Source organism: Olea europaea, chromosome 10 (assembly GCF_002742605.1).
Source record: "Olea europaea var. sylvestris chromosome 10, O_europaea_v1, whole genome shotgun sequence".
In the NCBI taxonomy this organism is placed as follows: domain Eukaryota; kingdom Viridiplantae; phylum Streptophyta; class Magnoliopsida; order Lamiales; family Oleaceae; genus Olea; species Olea europaea.
The window spans coordinates 41,392,039-41,406,719 of record NC_036246.1 but is presented as its reverse complement, the minus strand read 5'-3'; the positions used below and the strand labels follow the sequence as shown (position 1 = coordinate 41,406,719).

The following is a 14,681-nucleotide window of genomic DNA, read 5'->3' as shown; positions in this document are numbered from 1 at the left end:
TATATATATATATATATATATATATATATATTCTAATGAAATCACGTTACGAGTTTAGGCAAATTGAAATTGACTTCTTTAGTTGTCTGTATCAAGCATCGCATTCTCTTGTCTAGTTTCGAAGGTGAAGTTACGTAAATTTTGGGGAAGACTATTTTTCCAAGGACCAAAAATAATTTTTTTCTTCTATATCATGAAATGAAATAAATGATGGACCTTGGTGAAGATTTTGAAATGGTCAAGTTACTCGCGGGAGACATACGTCGAGAAATTATGACACTTATTGTTTTATGAAACTATTTTTAACTTATTCGGTTCAAATTTATGAACACGGCATTGCAATTTTAGTTGGTGCTTGTTTGGGAATATATATTATAATCGATTTAAATAATTAATAGATAGAGCTAAAGTGAACGATAAGCGAGTAGTACTTACGGATTTCACAAAATTCACGGATAAAAAGTAGGGTTAATTAGGAGTAATGATAAATTAAAAACTAACAAAAATGCCGATTAGATAGATTATACGTGTGAAATTAAATACTTGTTTATTGAATTGAAAGATGTAACTACTCATATTCTGTGCATAATATACATGTTGTGACTAGAGCTGTCAATGAATTGGATTTTGATCTAAATTCGATGAAATTAATGGGAGATGAATTTAGAATCTCAATCCGATTACCCGATCGAGATCCGAATCCGATAATACATTAACTAAATGAATCAAACATGAATATAGGTCAATTTGATCCAATAACACCCAATTCGATTTATTATAATAATATATTATATTTTTTATATTATCGCATAATTTATGACAGCGTTTTTTCCATTTTGAGAGTTGTATTATACTTTTCACGTAACTTTTAAATAATAAATAATGTTATATAATAGTATAATATTTTTAATTGAAAATTTTGAAAAGATTTAATTTTTTTATTAATTAAAACAAGATAAAACTAATAATTTATTTATTTATTAGATTTACTATAGTAATTTGTTTTATAACATAAAAACTAACAATTAATATGTCCAAAATAATTTAATTTGTTCAAATTGATATTGTTTATAATTAAAATCTTATTGAGCCTATAATTTTTTATGAAAATAATATAGTAAATTGGTAAACACTTAGAATTAAAAATGATTATGATTAGTATCCCACATTGAAAGAGGGGACGCCACTTGGCCCCCTTGTCAACTAAATTGTACAAAATATTGTACAAATAGCACAACTCATTGGAATTTTCTAAAACATTCCAAGAGGTGTCACTTTTTAAAAAAGCATAACTTGGATTAAAAAAAAAAAAGATTTGGGCCTTCTAATATAATAAGTGAGCCCATCAAGATCGTTCAAATATTTTTTAAAATATATAATTAATTAAAATCTTGTTGAGGCTATAATTTTTAATGAAAAAAATTATTTTTATTTTTCTAATTTTTTCAATTTAGGATCGGGTCATCGGATCAGATATCCAATAACATAACTAATCGGATTTGGATTTAACATTCAAATATCCGTCGAATCGGATCAGATCGAATTTGTGCAGATACGATCCATTGACAACCCTAATTGTGACTAGATGATGGAAAGATATGCCTATAAGAATAAAGCTACTTGAACGGGGCCACGTCAAATAGCATAGCCCAAGCCTATGGCGTGCTTCAAGAAGCCAAAAAGTCGAAAAAGCACTTTCTTAACTATCGTACAATTTACGTAATTAACTATGGGTGCTCATTAATTAATGCTTAATAATAGTTAAAATAACAAGTCCAAGCATTTTATAACAATAAAAAAGCTCAATATAAGAATATATTAATATTTTTGGTTTTCAATCCTTATATTGAAAGTTTTTACTATTAAAATAAATTTATTGTGAGTGTCTATGCATTGTTTGTATTGCTCTTCCTCTTTATGTTGAAAATATTTACTATTAAAATAAATTTATTGTGAGTGCCTATGCATCGTTTGTGTTGCTCTTCCTCTTTATATATGAATGGCATAGTATTAGAACCTTATTCGAATATGTTTTTGTTGCTATCAACCTAGATTTGAACGCTCAAGTAAGAGGATATTTGGTAGGGATTAAAATTAGATTTTTTTAATAAATTGTGATAGAAATTTTTGAAATGTGTGACTGAAAAATTGTAGAACCCATAAAAGATATGGTTAATATTGATTATTTAACTTCAATTTAGATTAAAATCAGATTTTAATCTGAAACCAAACATACTCTAAATTTTGGCGCATTTCAAAAACAAGTTGAGATATGCCGTCCAACTTTTATTGCCCACAGAGGAGCATTGGAATGGTCTTAAGTCCTTAATATTCAGACGAAAAAAAGAAGAAGTTACACCAAACCAGAGACACCTTTTTTTGTTAACCTATTTTTCGACTGACCGGATCGGTCACCCTTCAGCCTCCTATCACAACAAGGCAGAGATAATCCAACATTCTACCGTTCTCCAAAAAACTAGAAGGAGTATGAATAGTTGGATTCATTATTTATGCGTCATTTTAAATTAACATGTCATCAATTTTGTGGGTTAGTGGTGATTAAGTTAATGAGGGAAATTTTTAGATGACATGTTAATTTAAAAATGAAGCGTCAATAATTAATTGGTTGAACAACAAATTGGACAATAGATCTTAACTCTCTAAAAACTGTAGATCTAACTAAAAGAAGATAGACAGTCTCATTCAAGAACACTTTGGTATCTTACGTCTCTATTTTCCTTTTTCGGTGGAATTTTATATGAGTATCAGAGTAGATTTGAAAATCATCGCTTTTTTGCTTCCGCTCTTTATTTGATAGATGATTCTCAAAGAAATAAAGAACAAAAATGTTTGAAAGCTAACGATCGATTGAAGCAGCATTAGTTTATACATTCCTTGTAGCCTCGACTCTAAAAATAATTTTTTCACATCTTTGGATAATTGCCCTATGAAGCTAATTTAATTAGTCATGGTCCATGGGTCATGATAACAGTTACTTATTATTTGTTGGCTTCTAGATGAAATTATAGCGATGTGATGTTTTTTTCCTTTTAGACTTATTTATAATATGTATAAATGTAATAAATGGTTACAACCACCCTAAGAAGTTACAACATATCGAGTAATAAAGTCTCCGATAATCTTCCAACTAGTTATTAATTTATTATTTTTATTTTATTTTTTTTCTTCATTTAATGTCAATAATTAATTACTAAATCTAGAAGAGCAGCGTAATGATGTGTAAATCTAGAAGGCCAAAAAGTCATTCAGCGTGGAATGTGCAACATCATTTGAATAATTGACAAAATGGGTCCAAAGGCAGCCATGTTGATTTTGTTGCTCGATCAATTTTTCAAAATTTTTATTTTAAAATAAAACAAAGCTGATGTAGTGATGTGTGAAATCCATTTCAAATCTTTTACTTTTATACAAGAAAATGTATCTTTTTTCTGGATTTAATAATCACTTTACATTTATCTCGATCAACTCACGACAGTCAAATGTAGAAGTTTGACTATTAGTCGTGTTTGATAAAGTTTTTATTTGTTTTGAGATTACAAGTTGGGAGATTACAAGTTGAAAAGATTCACAAAATGTGTTATTATTAAGTTTGTTTGGCCCCCATTATTTTCAAATTTTAATGGTTAGAATAGTATTTTTTTGAAAAATACGTGGTTGAAAAAGAATGAAAAATTTTCTATTTACGTGTAATATTATTTTATGAAAAATTGTGATTGAAAATAATAGAGAAAAAAAGAATGAGACCAAACGGGGGCTAAAAGTGAAAAGTTATGGATTCAATGAAATTATGTGATTAAGTGTAAATTTTGATCAGTTTAAGATCTAAAAAAAGTTTTACCAAACAAGAGCTTGTTAAACTTGATATACCATATACAAGATGAATTTTCACTTTATATTATAATATTGAAATGACACGAAAAGTTTCGATTTTGCAACACGTCATAATTTTGAATTGCAAATGATGGTACCCCAAAATTCAGTATTTTCCAAATTAAATCAAATTCTAGGTTATAATTTGTTTGTATATTTCACTTTGGTAACCTATGAAAAATAGTAGAAAAAATTAGGATTGAAATTTTCAACTTTTCGTGTAGCACGGTTATGAATTCTTAACCTTTAAAAGTGAGATCATGAATTTTTAATTTACTTAAATATGTAATTTGAATATTCAGATGATTGACACTGTCGATATAAATGTTAAAATTCACGTCTTTCAATTAAATTAGATAGAAATGTTAGATGATTTGACAATTTTCCATCTGATTTTAGGTAACGTGAAAATTATGTTTGACACAGTCAGAGATAAATAATATATATATCAATTAAATAGTGGCGGAAATTACATAGTCAAAGAACTAGAATTTTTTGGAAGATGTAGCCCCCGTTTGGCCCCCATTTTCTGAAAATGAAAATGGGGGGAGTAGTATTTTTTAGAAAAATAAGAGGTTGTAAAAGAAGGAAAAATTTTCGATTTACGTGTAATATTATTTTAAGAAAAATTGTGTGGTTGAAAATAGGAAGAAAAAAATGAAATGTAATGTAATTGAATTTAATGGGGATCAAACGGGATTGTAACCTTACTCATCAGTAAAATAAAACAATTATGATATGTTTTACTATAAAAATAATAACAAATAAAATGTTAAAAGTTAAATTTACAATCCTTGGCCCACAAAATAGCCATTAGCCACACAAAATTTTCCTCATCTATAAAACCCCTCAACTACTCCCCATACTTTTCAACCTTTATTCTCTATCTAACTTTCCTATTGCACAAATATCTGTGTCCGAGAACTCCATTTGCAGGACCCAAAAACACAGAGCTGGTATGGATTCTAAAACCATCTCTCTTTCACAAGAAGAATTGATCTGTTGAAGTGTTTTATGTTCATAAAATCACTATTCAATCTGTCGGTGTTTCCTGTTAATAGCTAATATCCTGTTTCTCTTTTTCTTTCTCATCAGAGATTAAAGGAGCTGCAGCTGTAACAAACATGGCATTTGAGCAATATTTTATGCAGGAATGGAAGTCCCTACCTTCTGTAGCAAAAGACTCTGAAAAGACTTCTCCTTGCTTTGATTGCAGTATCTGTTTGGACTTCGCCCGTGACCCTGTTGTTACTCTTTGTGGCCATCTCTATTGTTGGCCCTGCATCTACAAGTGGTTTCAGAGTGCTTCACTTGAATCAGACCAGCACCTGCCCAGATGCCCAGTTTGCAAGACCGAAATCTCCGATAAAACCATGGTTCCTTTATATGGCCGCGGCCAATGCCTCTCTGAAACTGAAGACAAGGGCGAGAACATCCCTCCTAGGCCACCAGCTCGTTCCACGCAAGATCTATACAATTCCTCCGATCCTTATCCCGGTAACGAAGGAGATCCTTCGTCTCAGTTCGATCTTTCACATCCCGGGATAGGGATGTATGGAGAGATGGTTTATGCTAGAGTTTTTGGTAATTCAGAGAGTTTATACTGGTATCCTAACTCGTACCACTTAGTGGGAAATAGTTCCCCTAGATTAAGAAGGCAGCAATTACAGGCTAATAAATCTCTCAATAGAATTTCGATTTTCCTCTTCTGCTGTTATCTTTTGTGCCTTCTCCTATTTTAGTCTTAGGAATTTCTGCTGCCCCTTTATGTTACATGTATAAAGTTTGCATGATTTATATAATAGCTATTGATACACAAAGAGTATTCAGATCTACACTTATTTGACTGAATTATCTGCAATAATTTCTTATCCATTGTTCTTCGGAGGCAATGTTCATCGTGATATAGATCAATTCAGGTTCCATTGTCCTTCGGAGGCAATGTTCATCACGATATAGATCAATTCAGGTTAATGCTCTGATCTTGATCCAAATTCAAACAAAATTACATATCGTGGTGAACATTGCCACTGATGTTTAGTTTATACAAATATATCGTGATGAACATAGTAGGAGCAATAAAGCAGCCAAGGGATATACAAACTGAGGGTTCAAATTCAACCGAAAATTGGCCTAAACAGCATCATCTTTTAACAGGGAAAACAAGAATAATTCTCCTTGTACATAATGGGAGCCATAAGTGTGTCCATAATGGACACCCGGCCAATAGGGGGCCACCGGGTGTCCATAATGGACACTTTTATTGCTCCCATTATGTACTCCTAGCAAGCTCTGGATAACAAAGTCTGATGATTTAGGCGAGCAATTAGAAATTTGGAAAAGCAAATAGGGTACTATGACAAGAAGAAATATCTTTTATGATATGATAAAGACTGAATATATTAAAAGGTAATGGGGAGTCCAATTAAAAGAATGCTCCAGAAAGCAATTATCACAACTAAAAGTGTAAATTTCCCTCAGTACTTCTCGAATATAAGCTAATCTTTAACAGATAGTTCTTTAGGGTATAGCAAAAACTCAGTTCTCCGAGCATTTCATCTGATAAGATAATAAATTTGACAAAAATTGTTGACAGTATAAAATTTAGCACATTCACTGCAAGAAAAATGATAAGAGAGCCATATTTACTATCATGTAGCAGTCAGTCAGTCAGATCAGATGTCAACCGCAAGAGTATCGTATCTCTCACAAGTCAATGCGTACATTTCATACAGAGGCCCCGTGAGAATAATGTCTGTTAGGCCAGCAAGGAGTTTCAAATTTGCTTTTTCACTTATTTACTCGTCTTCTGTCGCATACTCACAATTCCTTTTCATCTTGTGGAAAGGTTTGTAATGTCCCATCCTTGATAAAACAAAACAATTTGTCAAAAATGGCTCCTGAAGGAATATTCTCTGCTCTTAGGAACCTCGTGAATTCCTCAACTTTTTCCAAATATTTAACGTTATCCAAAAATTCCAGACATGCAGTCAAGGAATCTTTGCTCGGTTTTGATTTTGCAAAACTTAACGAGATTGCCTTCCTCAATGCTTCCATGGTGTCAGGGACTTGATTTTCCTTGAGATAACCAGCTGCTAAATGACACCATGTAATTACGAGAGGATTTCCCCCTTTAGCCAATCCACTGTTTATAATGTCTTCCGCCTTCATTAGAAGGCCGTTTCTGCAATAAGCATCGATCAAGAAATTTGAGATCCGATAATCATAGGACAATCCACTCAATTCCCATTCATTAAAAATTTTCTCAAGCCCTTCAATATCATTAAACTTCATCAATGAGCGCATCATGCTTATATAAACCTTATTGATAACCTTTTCATTTTGCTTGTACAGGTTCCAGATTCGGTACAACTCATCTTTCTTCCCAGTTTCCCCATAGAGTTTGAGGAGGAAGAAAAATAAAATATCCTTTTTCTTGGTGGTTGCCAACTTCCCCTCCAATTTTTGCAGTATTACCAAAGCTTTGTCCACTAAGCCCAGTCTCAAGTATCCCTCAGCCGCAATAACATAGGTCTTCCAATCAAGAAAGACGTGAGGATCAGATTCCAAAATTCGTACAGTTTTATCAATTCCATCAGGGTCAGAAGCTGCAGCATATGCACTTAGGCGGACAGCAAGCGTGAAGTGGTCATGATCAATGCCTTTAGACTTCATTTCATTCATCAGATCATCAAGCTTTTCTGAATTTCCCAAATGATAATGAAGATTCATCATAAGGTTGTACCATAATGGTCTACTAGCATACCCCAAATCTCTAGCTTTCTGCATAATAGCTTCTGCCTTATCCACGGATCTAGCATTGGCATAACAGGTAAGAAGAGCAAGATGAACATCAAAAGTTTTCAAGTTTTCTTGGATCTCATTGAAGAACTTCTCCGCGTGTTCTAAGCCATAAACTTTGAAAATCAATTTCAGTCGAACAGCAGCATCAAAATGGGATGTACGAAAATGCCTCTTATCAGTCATCCAGCGAGACACCTAAAAAATTAGAAAAGAACTTCACGAAGTTAATTCATGCTCCTCCTCCGCCCTTCAGATCGCCATGGCTCGGCTTGAAGACGAGTTTCGTAACATCCTCCTTTCAAATACTTATCCAATTGAAAATGAGTCACTCACCGAGTTCAGTAACTCGTCCACGCATCATTCAATAAGTTCTACTTCGGAAGGCAGTGAGTTTATTAGCTCGAACTCGGAGGAAGTGGAATTTAAGGACGATATTGAGGGGAGTCTTGTTAAACAGTTGGAGCATCTAGAGAGCACTAGTAGCTGTACAAGCTCTAGTTACAAGTCTACGAGTAGTATTCGGGAGGTAGATCTCGTACCAACTGAAACTATCTACGATCTGCGTTGTATAGCGGAGCGAATGATTGCTGCCGGGTACTTGAGGGAGTGTATTCAGGTATACGGAAGCGTACGAAAATCTGCTGTGGACGCGAGCCTCAAGAAGCTAGGAATCGAGAAATTGAGCATCGGGGATATACAGAGGCTTGAGTGGGAGATTCTGGAGACGAAGATCCGGAGGTGGATTCGAGCTTCGAAAATCTGTGTTCGGGTTCTTTTTGCGAGTGAGAAGATGCAGTGCAAGCAAATATTTGAAGGTTTGGGTACTTCTACTGATGATGCTTGTTTTATGGAAACCATTAAAGGTCCTGCAGCTCAGTTGTTTAATTTTGCGGAAGCAATTAGTATTAGTAGAAGATCACCTGAGAAATTGTTTAAGATGTTGGATCTTCATGATGCTTTGTCTGATTTATTGCCTGATATTGAAATTGTATTCGAGTCGAAATCCACCGAATCGATTAGGGTCGGGGCGGTTGAGATATTGTCTAGGTTGGCCGAGGCCTCGAGAGGGATACTATCAGAATTTGAGAATAGGGTTCTTCAGGAGCCATCAAGAGTTCAGGTGCCAGGAGGGACTCTTCATCCCTTGACTAGATATGTGATGAATTATATTAGTTTGATATCGGATTATAAGCAGACTTTGCTTGAATTAATTGTATCTAAGCCCTCGACTGGTTCGAGATACTCAGGGGATATGAACATGCCAGATATGGATTTCTTGGAGTTTGAGGGAGAGGTAACCCCATTGTCTCTTCATTTGATTTGGATAATTGTGATTTTGCAGTTTAATTTGGAGGATAAATCTAAGCATTATAAGGATGCATCCTTATCTCACTTGTTTATCATGAATAATGTTCATTATATTGTTCAAAAGATAAAAGGGTCGCCTGAGTTGAGGGAGATGATTGGGGACGAGTATCTGAAAAAGTTGACTGGGAAATACCGGTTAGCCGCGACTAGTTACCAGCGGTCGACCTTAATGAAGGTCTTGTATTGCTTGAGAGATGAGGGACTGCATGTGAGTGGGAGTTTTTCATCTGGTGTGTCCAAGAGTGCTTTGAGAGAGAGGTTTAAGGCGTTCAATGGTATGTTTGAGGAGGTGCACAAGACTCAGGCCACTTGGATGGTACCCGACCCTCAGCTCCGCGAGGAGCTTAGGATTTCCATAGCCGATAAGGTTATTCCGGCTTATAGATCTTTTCTTGGACGATTTGGATGCCATATTGAGAGTGGAAGGCACCCGGAGAATTACATCAAATACTCGGTAGAGGACCTTGAGAATGCAGTCCTGGATTTCTTTGAGGGACACCCGGTGTCCCTTCAATTAAGGAGATCTCAATAAGCGGAATGAAATTGAGTTTTCCCCCTTACCGTGTAGGAAATCATTCTTTGTATTCTTTGTGGAGCGTCCAGGAGGAGGTTCTGGTTTCTTCAATATTAGCTGAGGTTGTGATTCTTTTAAGAGATCAGCACATAAATTTCTCACAGTGGATATCAAGCAACAGTATAACCAATTCTAACTCTTTTGGGGTAGCCATTGCTTCTCTTCCTGAATGCTTCTGCCTGTAAGCATGTCTTGTTTGTACTTTCTCAGTTTTTATTTTTGTTTCATTTGTTTATATGACTATCGTTGTATTTGTGTTACTTCTTAAATATTCACAGTCGAAATAATAGAATTTAGATGAATATTGACGATTTTAAGCAATCCCAGAACAATGTGCTCGGAAATGTTAAATCTTAGAAACAAGTATCTTGTGTGGTTCCATTCTTTTTTATTTCCGCATCAGTAAGTTCATTGAAAGGAAATCACTATGATTTTAGAATTTATTGCAGATGCCTACTGTCCTAGCTTCCCACTCTTGATCATAGGGAACAAGAATAAAAATAGGAATTTGTTATCGGGATGTAAAATTCTTCTACTTCTCTCTCTTTATTCTTAAATAGTTCTATAGAGCTTCAGTTTCTATGGTTATGGACTTTTCCCCTCAAGGACCAGTCCATGGCCATTCTCTTTGGTACCTGTTTGACCGCACAATTTGCGGAGCTAATAGGTGACTTCCTCTGGCCTGCTTAAATGGAACTTCTGTTTTTGATTTTGGATTTTTCTACCTAATTTTATTGTGTACTCTTAGATGTCATCCTTGATGTCGAACTCATATGCTAGATGAAACTTGAAACAACGACATCATCAAGATTTCTTGCAGACTGTTCTTTCTGAGTTTAGTACTTTATAATTCTCTATAGTTTAAATAACAAGAGGTAGAAAGCGAAACTTGGAATGACTTCTTGAAAATGTTCATTGAATTGCTGGAAAGGAGAGTAGTTTTTTGAAAAGTATTACAAGAATATGTGATAGTTATCTTAGTTCAAACACGGGTCATATTGCCAAATACCCAAAATTGACCTCTTAGATTAGACCAGAGGAATTTTCTCTGTCAAAGCTGCAAAGGACTTGCACAGGACGCCCCTGAGGGTCCGTTTGACATGGTTTTTAAAAAGTCAAAATGAGATTTTGAGACCCGTTTGGCTAATTTTATAAAAGTGTTCATTCTAGTTAGAGAATTGTGCTAGATGTACAATGTTTTGCACAATCTAGTTGACAAGGGGGCCAAGTGGCGGCCCCTATTGGAGGGGCGGCAGTTTGTCAACTAAATTGTACAAAATATTGTACAAATAGCACAACTCATTGGAATTTTCTAAAACATTCCAAGAGGTGTCACTTTTTAAAAAAGCATAACTTGGATTAAAAAAAAAAAAGATTTGGGCCTTCTAATATAATAAGTGAGCCCATCAAGATCGTTCAAATATTTTTTAAAATATATAATTAATTAAAATCTTGTTGAGGCTATAATTTTTAATGAAAAAAATTATTTTTATTTTTCTAATTTTTTCAATTTAGGATCGGGTCATCGGATCAGATATCCAATAACATAACTAATCGGATTTGGATTTAACATTCAAATATCCGTCGAATCGGATCAGATCGAATTTGTGCAGATACGATCCATTGACAACCCTAATTGTGACTAGATGATGGAAAGATAGGCCTATAAGAATAAAGCTACTTGAACGGGGCCACGTCAAATAGCATAGCCCAAGCCTATGGCGTGCTTCAAGAAGCCAAAAGTCGAAAAAGCACTTTCTTAACTATCGTACAATTTACGTAATTAACTATGGGTGCTCATTAATTAATGCTTAATAATAGTTAAATTAACAAGTCCAAGCATTTTATAACAATAAAAAAGCTCAATATAAGAATATATTAATATTTTTGGTTTTCAATCCTTATATTGAAAGTTTTTACTATTAAAATAAATTTATTGTGAGTGTCTATGCATTGTTTGTATTGCTCTTCCTCTTTATGTTGAAAATATTTACTATTAAAATAAATTTATTGTGAGTGCCTATGCATTGTTTGTGTTGCTCTTCCTCTTTATATATGAATGGCATAGTATTAGAACCTTATTCGAATATGTTTTTGTTGCTATCAACCTAGATTTGAACGCTCAAGTAAGAGGATATTTGGTAGGGATTAAAATTAGATTTTTTTAATAAATTGTGATAGAAATTTTTGAAATGTGTGACTGAAAAATTGTAGAACCCATAAAAGATATGGTTAATATTGATTATTTAACTTCAATTTAGATTAAAATCAGATTTTAATCTGAAACCAAACATACTCTAAATTTTGGCGCATTTCAAAAACAAGTTGAGATATGCCGTCCAACTTTTATTGCCCACAGAGGAGCATTGGAATGGTCTTAAGTCCTTAATATTCAGACGAAAAAAAGAAGAAGTTACACCAAACCAGAGACACCTTTTTTTGTTAACCTATTTTTCGACTGACCGGATCGATCACCCTTCAGCCTCCTATCACAACAAGGCAGAGATAATCCAACATTCTACCGTTCTCCAAAAGACTAGAAGGAGTATGAATAGTTGGATTCATTATTTATGCGTCATTTTAAATTAACATGTCATCAATTTTGTGGGTTAGTGGTGATTAAGTTAATGAGGGAAATTTTTAGATGACATGTTAATTTAAAAATGAAGCGTCAATAATTAATTGGTTGAACAACAAATTGGACAATAGATCTTAACTCTCTAAAAACTGTAGATCTAACTAAAAGAAGATAGACAGTCTCATTCAAGAACACTTTGGTATCTTACGTCTCTATTTTCCTTTTTCGGTGGAATTTTATATGAGTATCAGAGTAGATTTGAAAATCATCGCTTTTTTGCTTCCGCTCTTTATTTGATAGATGATTCTCAAAGAAATAAAGAACAAAAATGTTTGAAAGCTAACGATCGATTGAAGCAGCATTAGTTTATACATTCCTTGTAGCCTCGACTCTAAAAATAATTTTTTCACATCTTTGGATAATTGCCCTATGAAGCTAATTTAATTAGTCATGGTCCATGGGTCATGATAACAGTTACTTATTATTTGTTGGCTTCTAGATGAAATTATAGTGATGTGATGTTTTTTTTCCTTTTAGACTTATTTATAATACGTATAAATGTAATATATGGTTACAACCACCCTAAGAAGTTACAACACATCGAGTGATAAAGTCTCCGATAATCTTCCAACTAGTTATTAATTTATTATTTTTATTTTATTTTTTTTCTTCATTTAATGTCAATAATTAATTACTAAATCTAGAAGAGCAGCGTGATGATGTGTAAATCTAGAAGGCCAAAAAGTCATTCAGCGTGGAATGTGCAACATCATTTGAATAATTGACAAAAATGGGTCCAAAGGCAACCATGTTGATTTTGTTGCTCGATCAATTTTTCAAATTTTTTATTTTAAAATAAAACAAAGCTGATGTAGTGATGTGTGAAATCCATTTCAAATCTTTTACTTTTATACAAGAAAATGTATCTTTTTTCTGGATTTAATAATCACTTTACATTTATCTCGATCAACTCACGACAATCAAATGTAGAAGTTTGACTATTAGTCGTGTTTGATATAGTTTTTATTTGTTTTGAGATTACAAGTTGGAAAGATTCACAAAGTGTGTTATTATTAAGTTTGTTTGGCCCCCATTATTTTCAAATTTTATATTTTTTTGAAAATACGTGGTTGAAAAAGAATGAAAAGTTTTCTATTTACGTGTAATAGTATTTTATGAAAAATTGTGATTGAAAATAATAGAAAAAAAAAAAAGAATGAGACCAAACGGGGGCTAAAAGTGAAAAGTTATGGATCCAATGAAATTATGTGATTAAGAGTAAATTTTGATTAGTTTAAGATCTAAAAAAAGTTTTACCAAACAAGAGCTTGTTAAACTTGATATACCATATACAAGATGAATTTTCATTTTATATTATAATATTGAAATGACACGAAAAGTTTCGATTTTGCAACACGTCATAATTTTGAAATGCAAATGAAGGTACCCCAAAATTCAGCATTTTCCAAATTAAATCAAATTCTAGGTTATAAATTGTTTGTATATTTCACTTTGGTAACCTATGAAAAATAGTAGAAAAAATTAGGATTGAAATTTTCAACTTTTCGTGTAGCATGGTTATGAGTTCTTAACCTTTAAAAGTGAGATCATGAAATTTTAATTTACTTAAATATGTAATTTGAATATTCAGATGATTGACACTGTCGATATAAATGTTAAAATTCACGTCTTTCAATTAAATTAGATAGAAATGTTAGATGATTTGACAATTTTCCATCTGATTTTAGGTAACGTGAAAATTATATTTGACACAGTCAGAGATAAATAATATACATATCAATTAAATAGTGGCGGAAATTACATAGTCAAAGAACTAGAATTTTTTTGTAAGATGTTTGGCCCCCATTTTCTGAAAATGAAAATGGGGGGAATAGTATTTTTAGAAAAATGAGAGGTTGAAAAAGAAGGAAAAATTTTCGATTTACGTGTAATATTATTTTATGGAAGATTGTGTGGTTGAAAATAGGAGGAAAAAGATGGAATGTAATGTAATTAAATTTAATGAGGATCAAACGGGGTTGTAACCTTACTCATCAGTAAAATAAAACAATTATGATACGTTTTACTATAAAAATAATAACAAATAAAATGTTAAAAGTTAAATTTACAATCCTTGGCCCACAAAATAGCCATTAGCCACACAAAATTTTCCTCAGCTATAAAACCCCTCAACTACTCCCCATACTTTTCAACCTTTATTCTCTATCTAACTTTCCTATTGCACAAATATCTGTGTCCAAGAACTCCATTTGCAGGACCCAAAGACACAGAGCTGGTATGGATTCTAAAACCATCTCTCTTTCACAAGAAGAATTGATCTGTTGAAGTGTTTTATGTTCATAAAATCACTATTCAATCTATTGGTGTTTCCTGTTAATAGCTAATATCCTGTTTCTCTTTTTCTTTCTCATCAGAGATTAAAGGAGCTGCAGCTGTAACAAACAT

The 14,681-nt window shown here is 33.1% G+C and overlaps 3 protein-coding genes across 3 annotated transcripts; 2 read left to right on the top strand and 1 right to left on the bottom strand.

Annotated features, from left to right (window-relative positions):
- Positions 1-4,743: 4,743 nt before the first annotated feature.
- LOC111402295 (E3 ubiquitin-protein ligase RMA1H1-like) lies at positions 4,744-5,742 on the top strand. Its single transcript, XM_023030478.1, has 2 exons — positions 4,744-4,847; positions 4,987-5,742. The coding sequence occupies exon 2, from the start codon at positions 5,016-5,018 to the stop codon at positions 5,631-5,633; it is 618 nt and encodes a 205-aa protein (XP_022886246.1). The 5' UTR covers positions 4,744-4,847; positions 4,987-5,015; the 3' UTR covers positions 5,634-5,742.
- A 547-nt stretch (positions 5,743-6,289) lies between these two features.
- LOC111402294 (pentatricopeptide repeat-containing protein At2g20710, mitochondrial-like) lies at positions 6,290-7,917 on the bottom strand. Its single transcript, XM_023030477.1, has one exon. It carries the CDS (start codon positions 7,876-7,878, stop codon positions 6,712-6,714), a length of 1,167 nt encoding a protein of 388 aa, XP_022886245.1. The 5' UTR covers positions 7,879-7,917; the 3' UTR covers positions 6,290-6,711.
- Positions 7,904-10,016, top strand: LOC111400678 (exocyst complex component EXO70A1-like; the record flags this gene model as incomplete). Its single annotated transcript, XM_023028071.1, has 1 exon — positions 7,904-10,016. A coding segment is annotated over one exon (1,692 nt), but the record flags the coding sequence as incomplete, so codon positions are not given.
- Between the last annotated feature and the right edge of the window lie 4,665 nt (positions 10,017-14,681).

Coding starts and splice junctions, on each gene's coding strand:
- LOC111402295 (XM_023030478.1), top strand. CDS start 5,016: ATGGCATTTGAGCAATATTTTATGCAGGAATGGAAGTCCCTACCTTCT.
- LOC111402294 (XM_023030477.1), bottom strand. CDS start 7,878: ATGACTGATAAGAGGCATTTTCGTACATCCCATTTTGATGCTGCTGTT.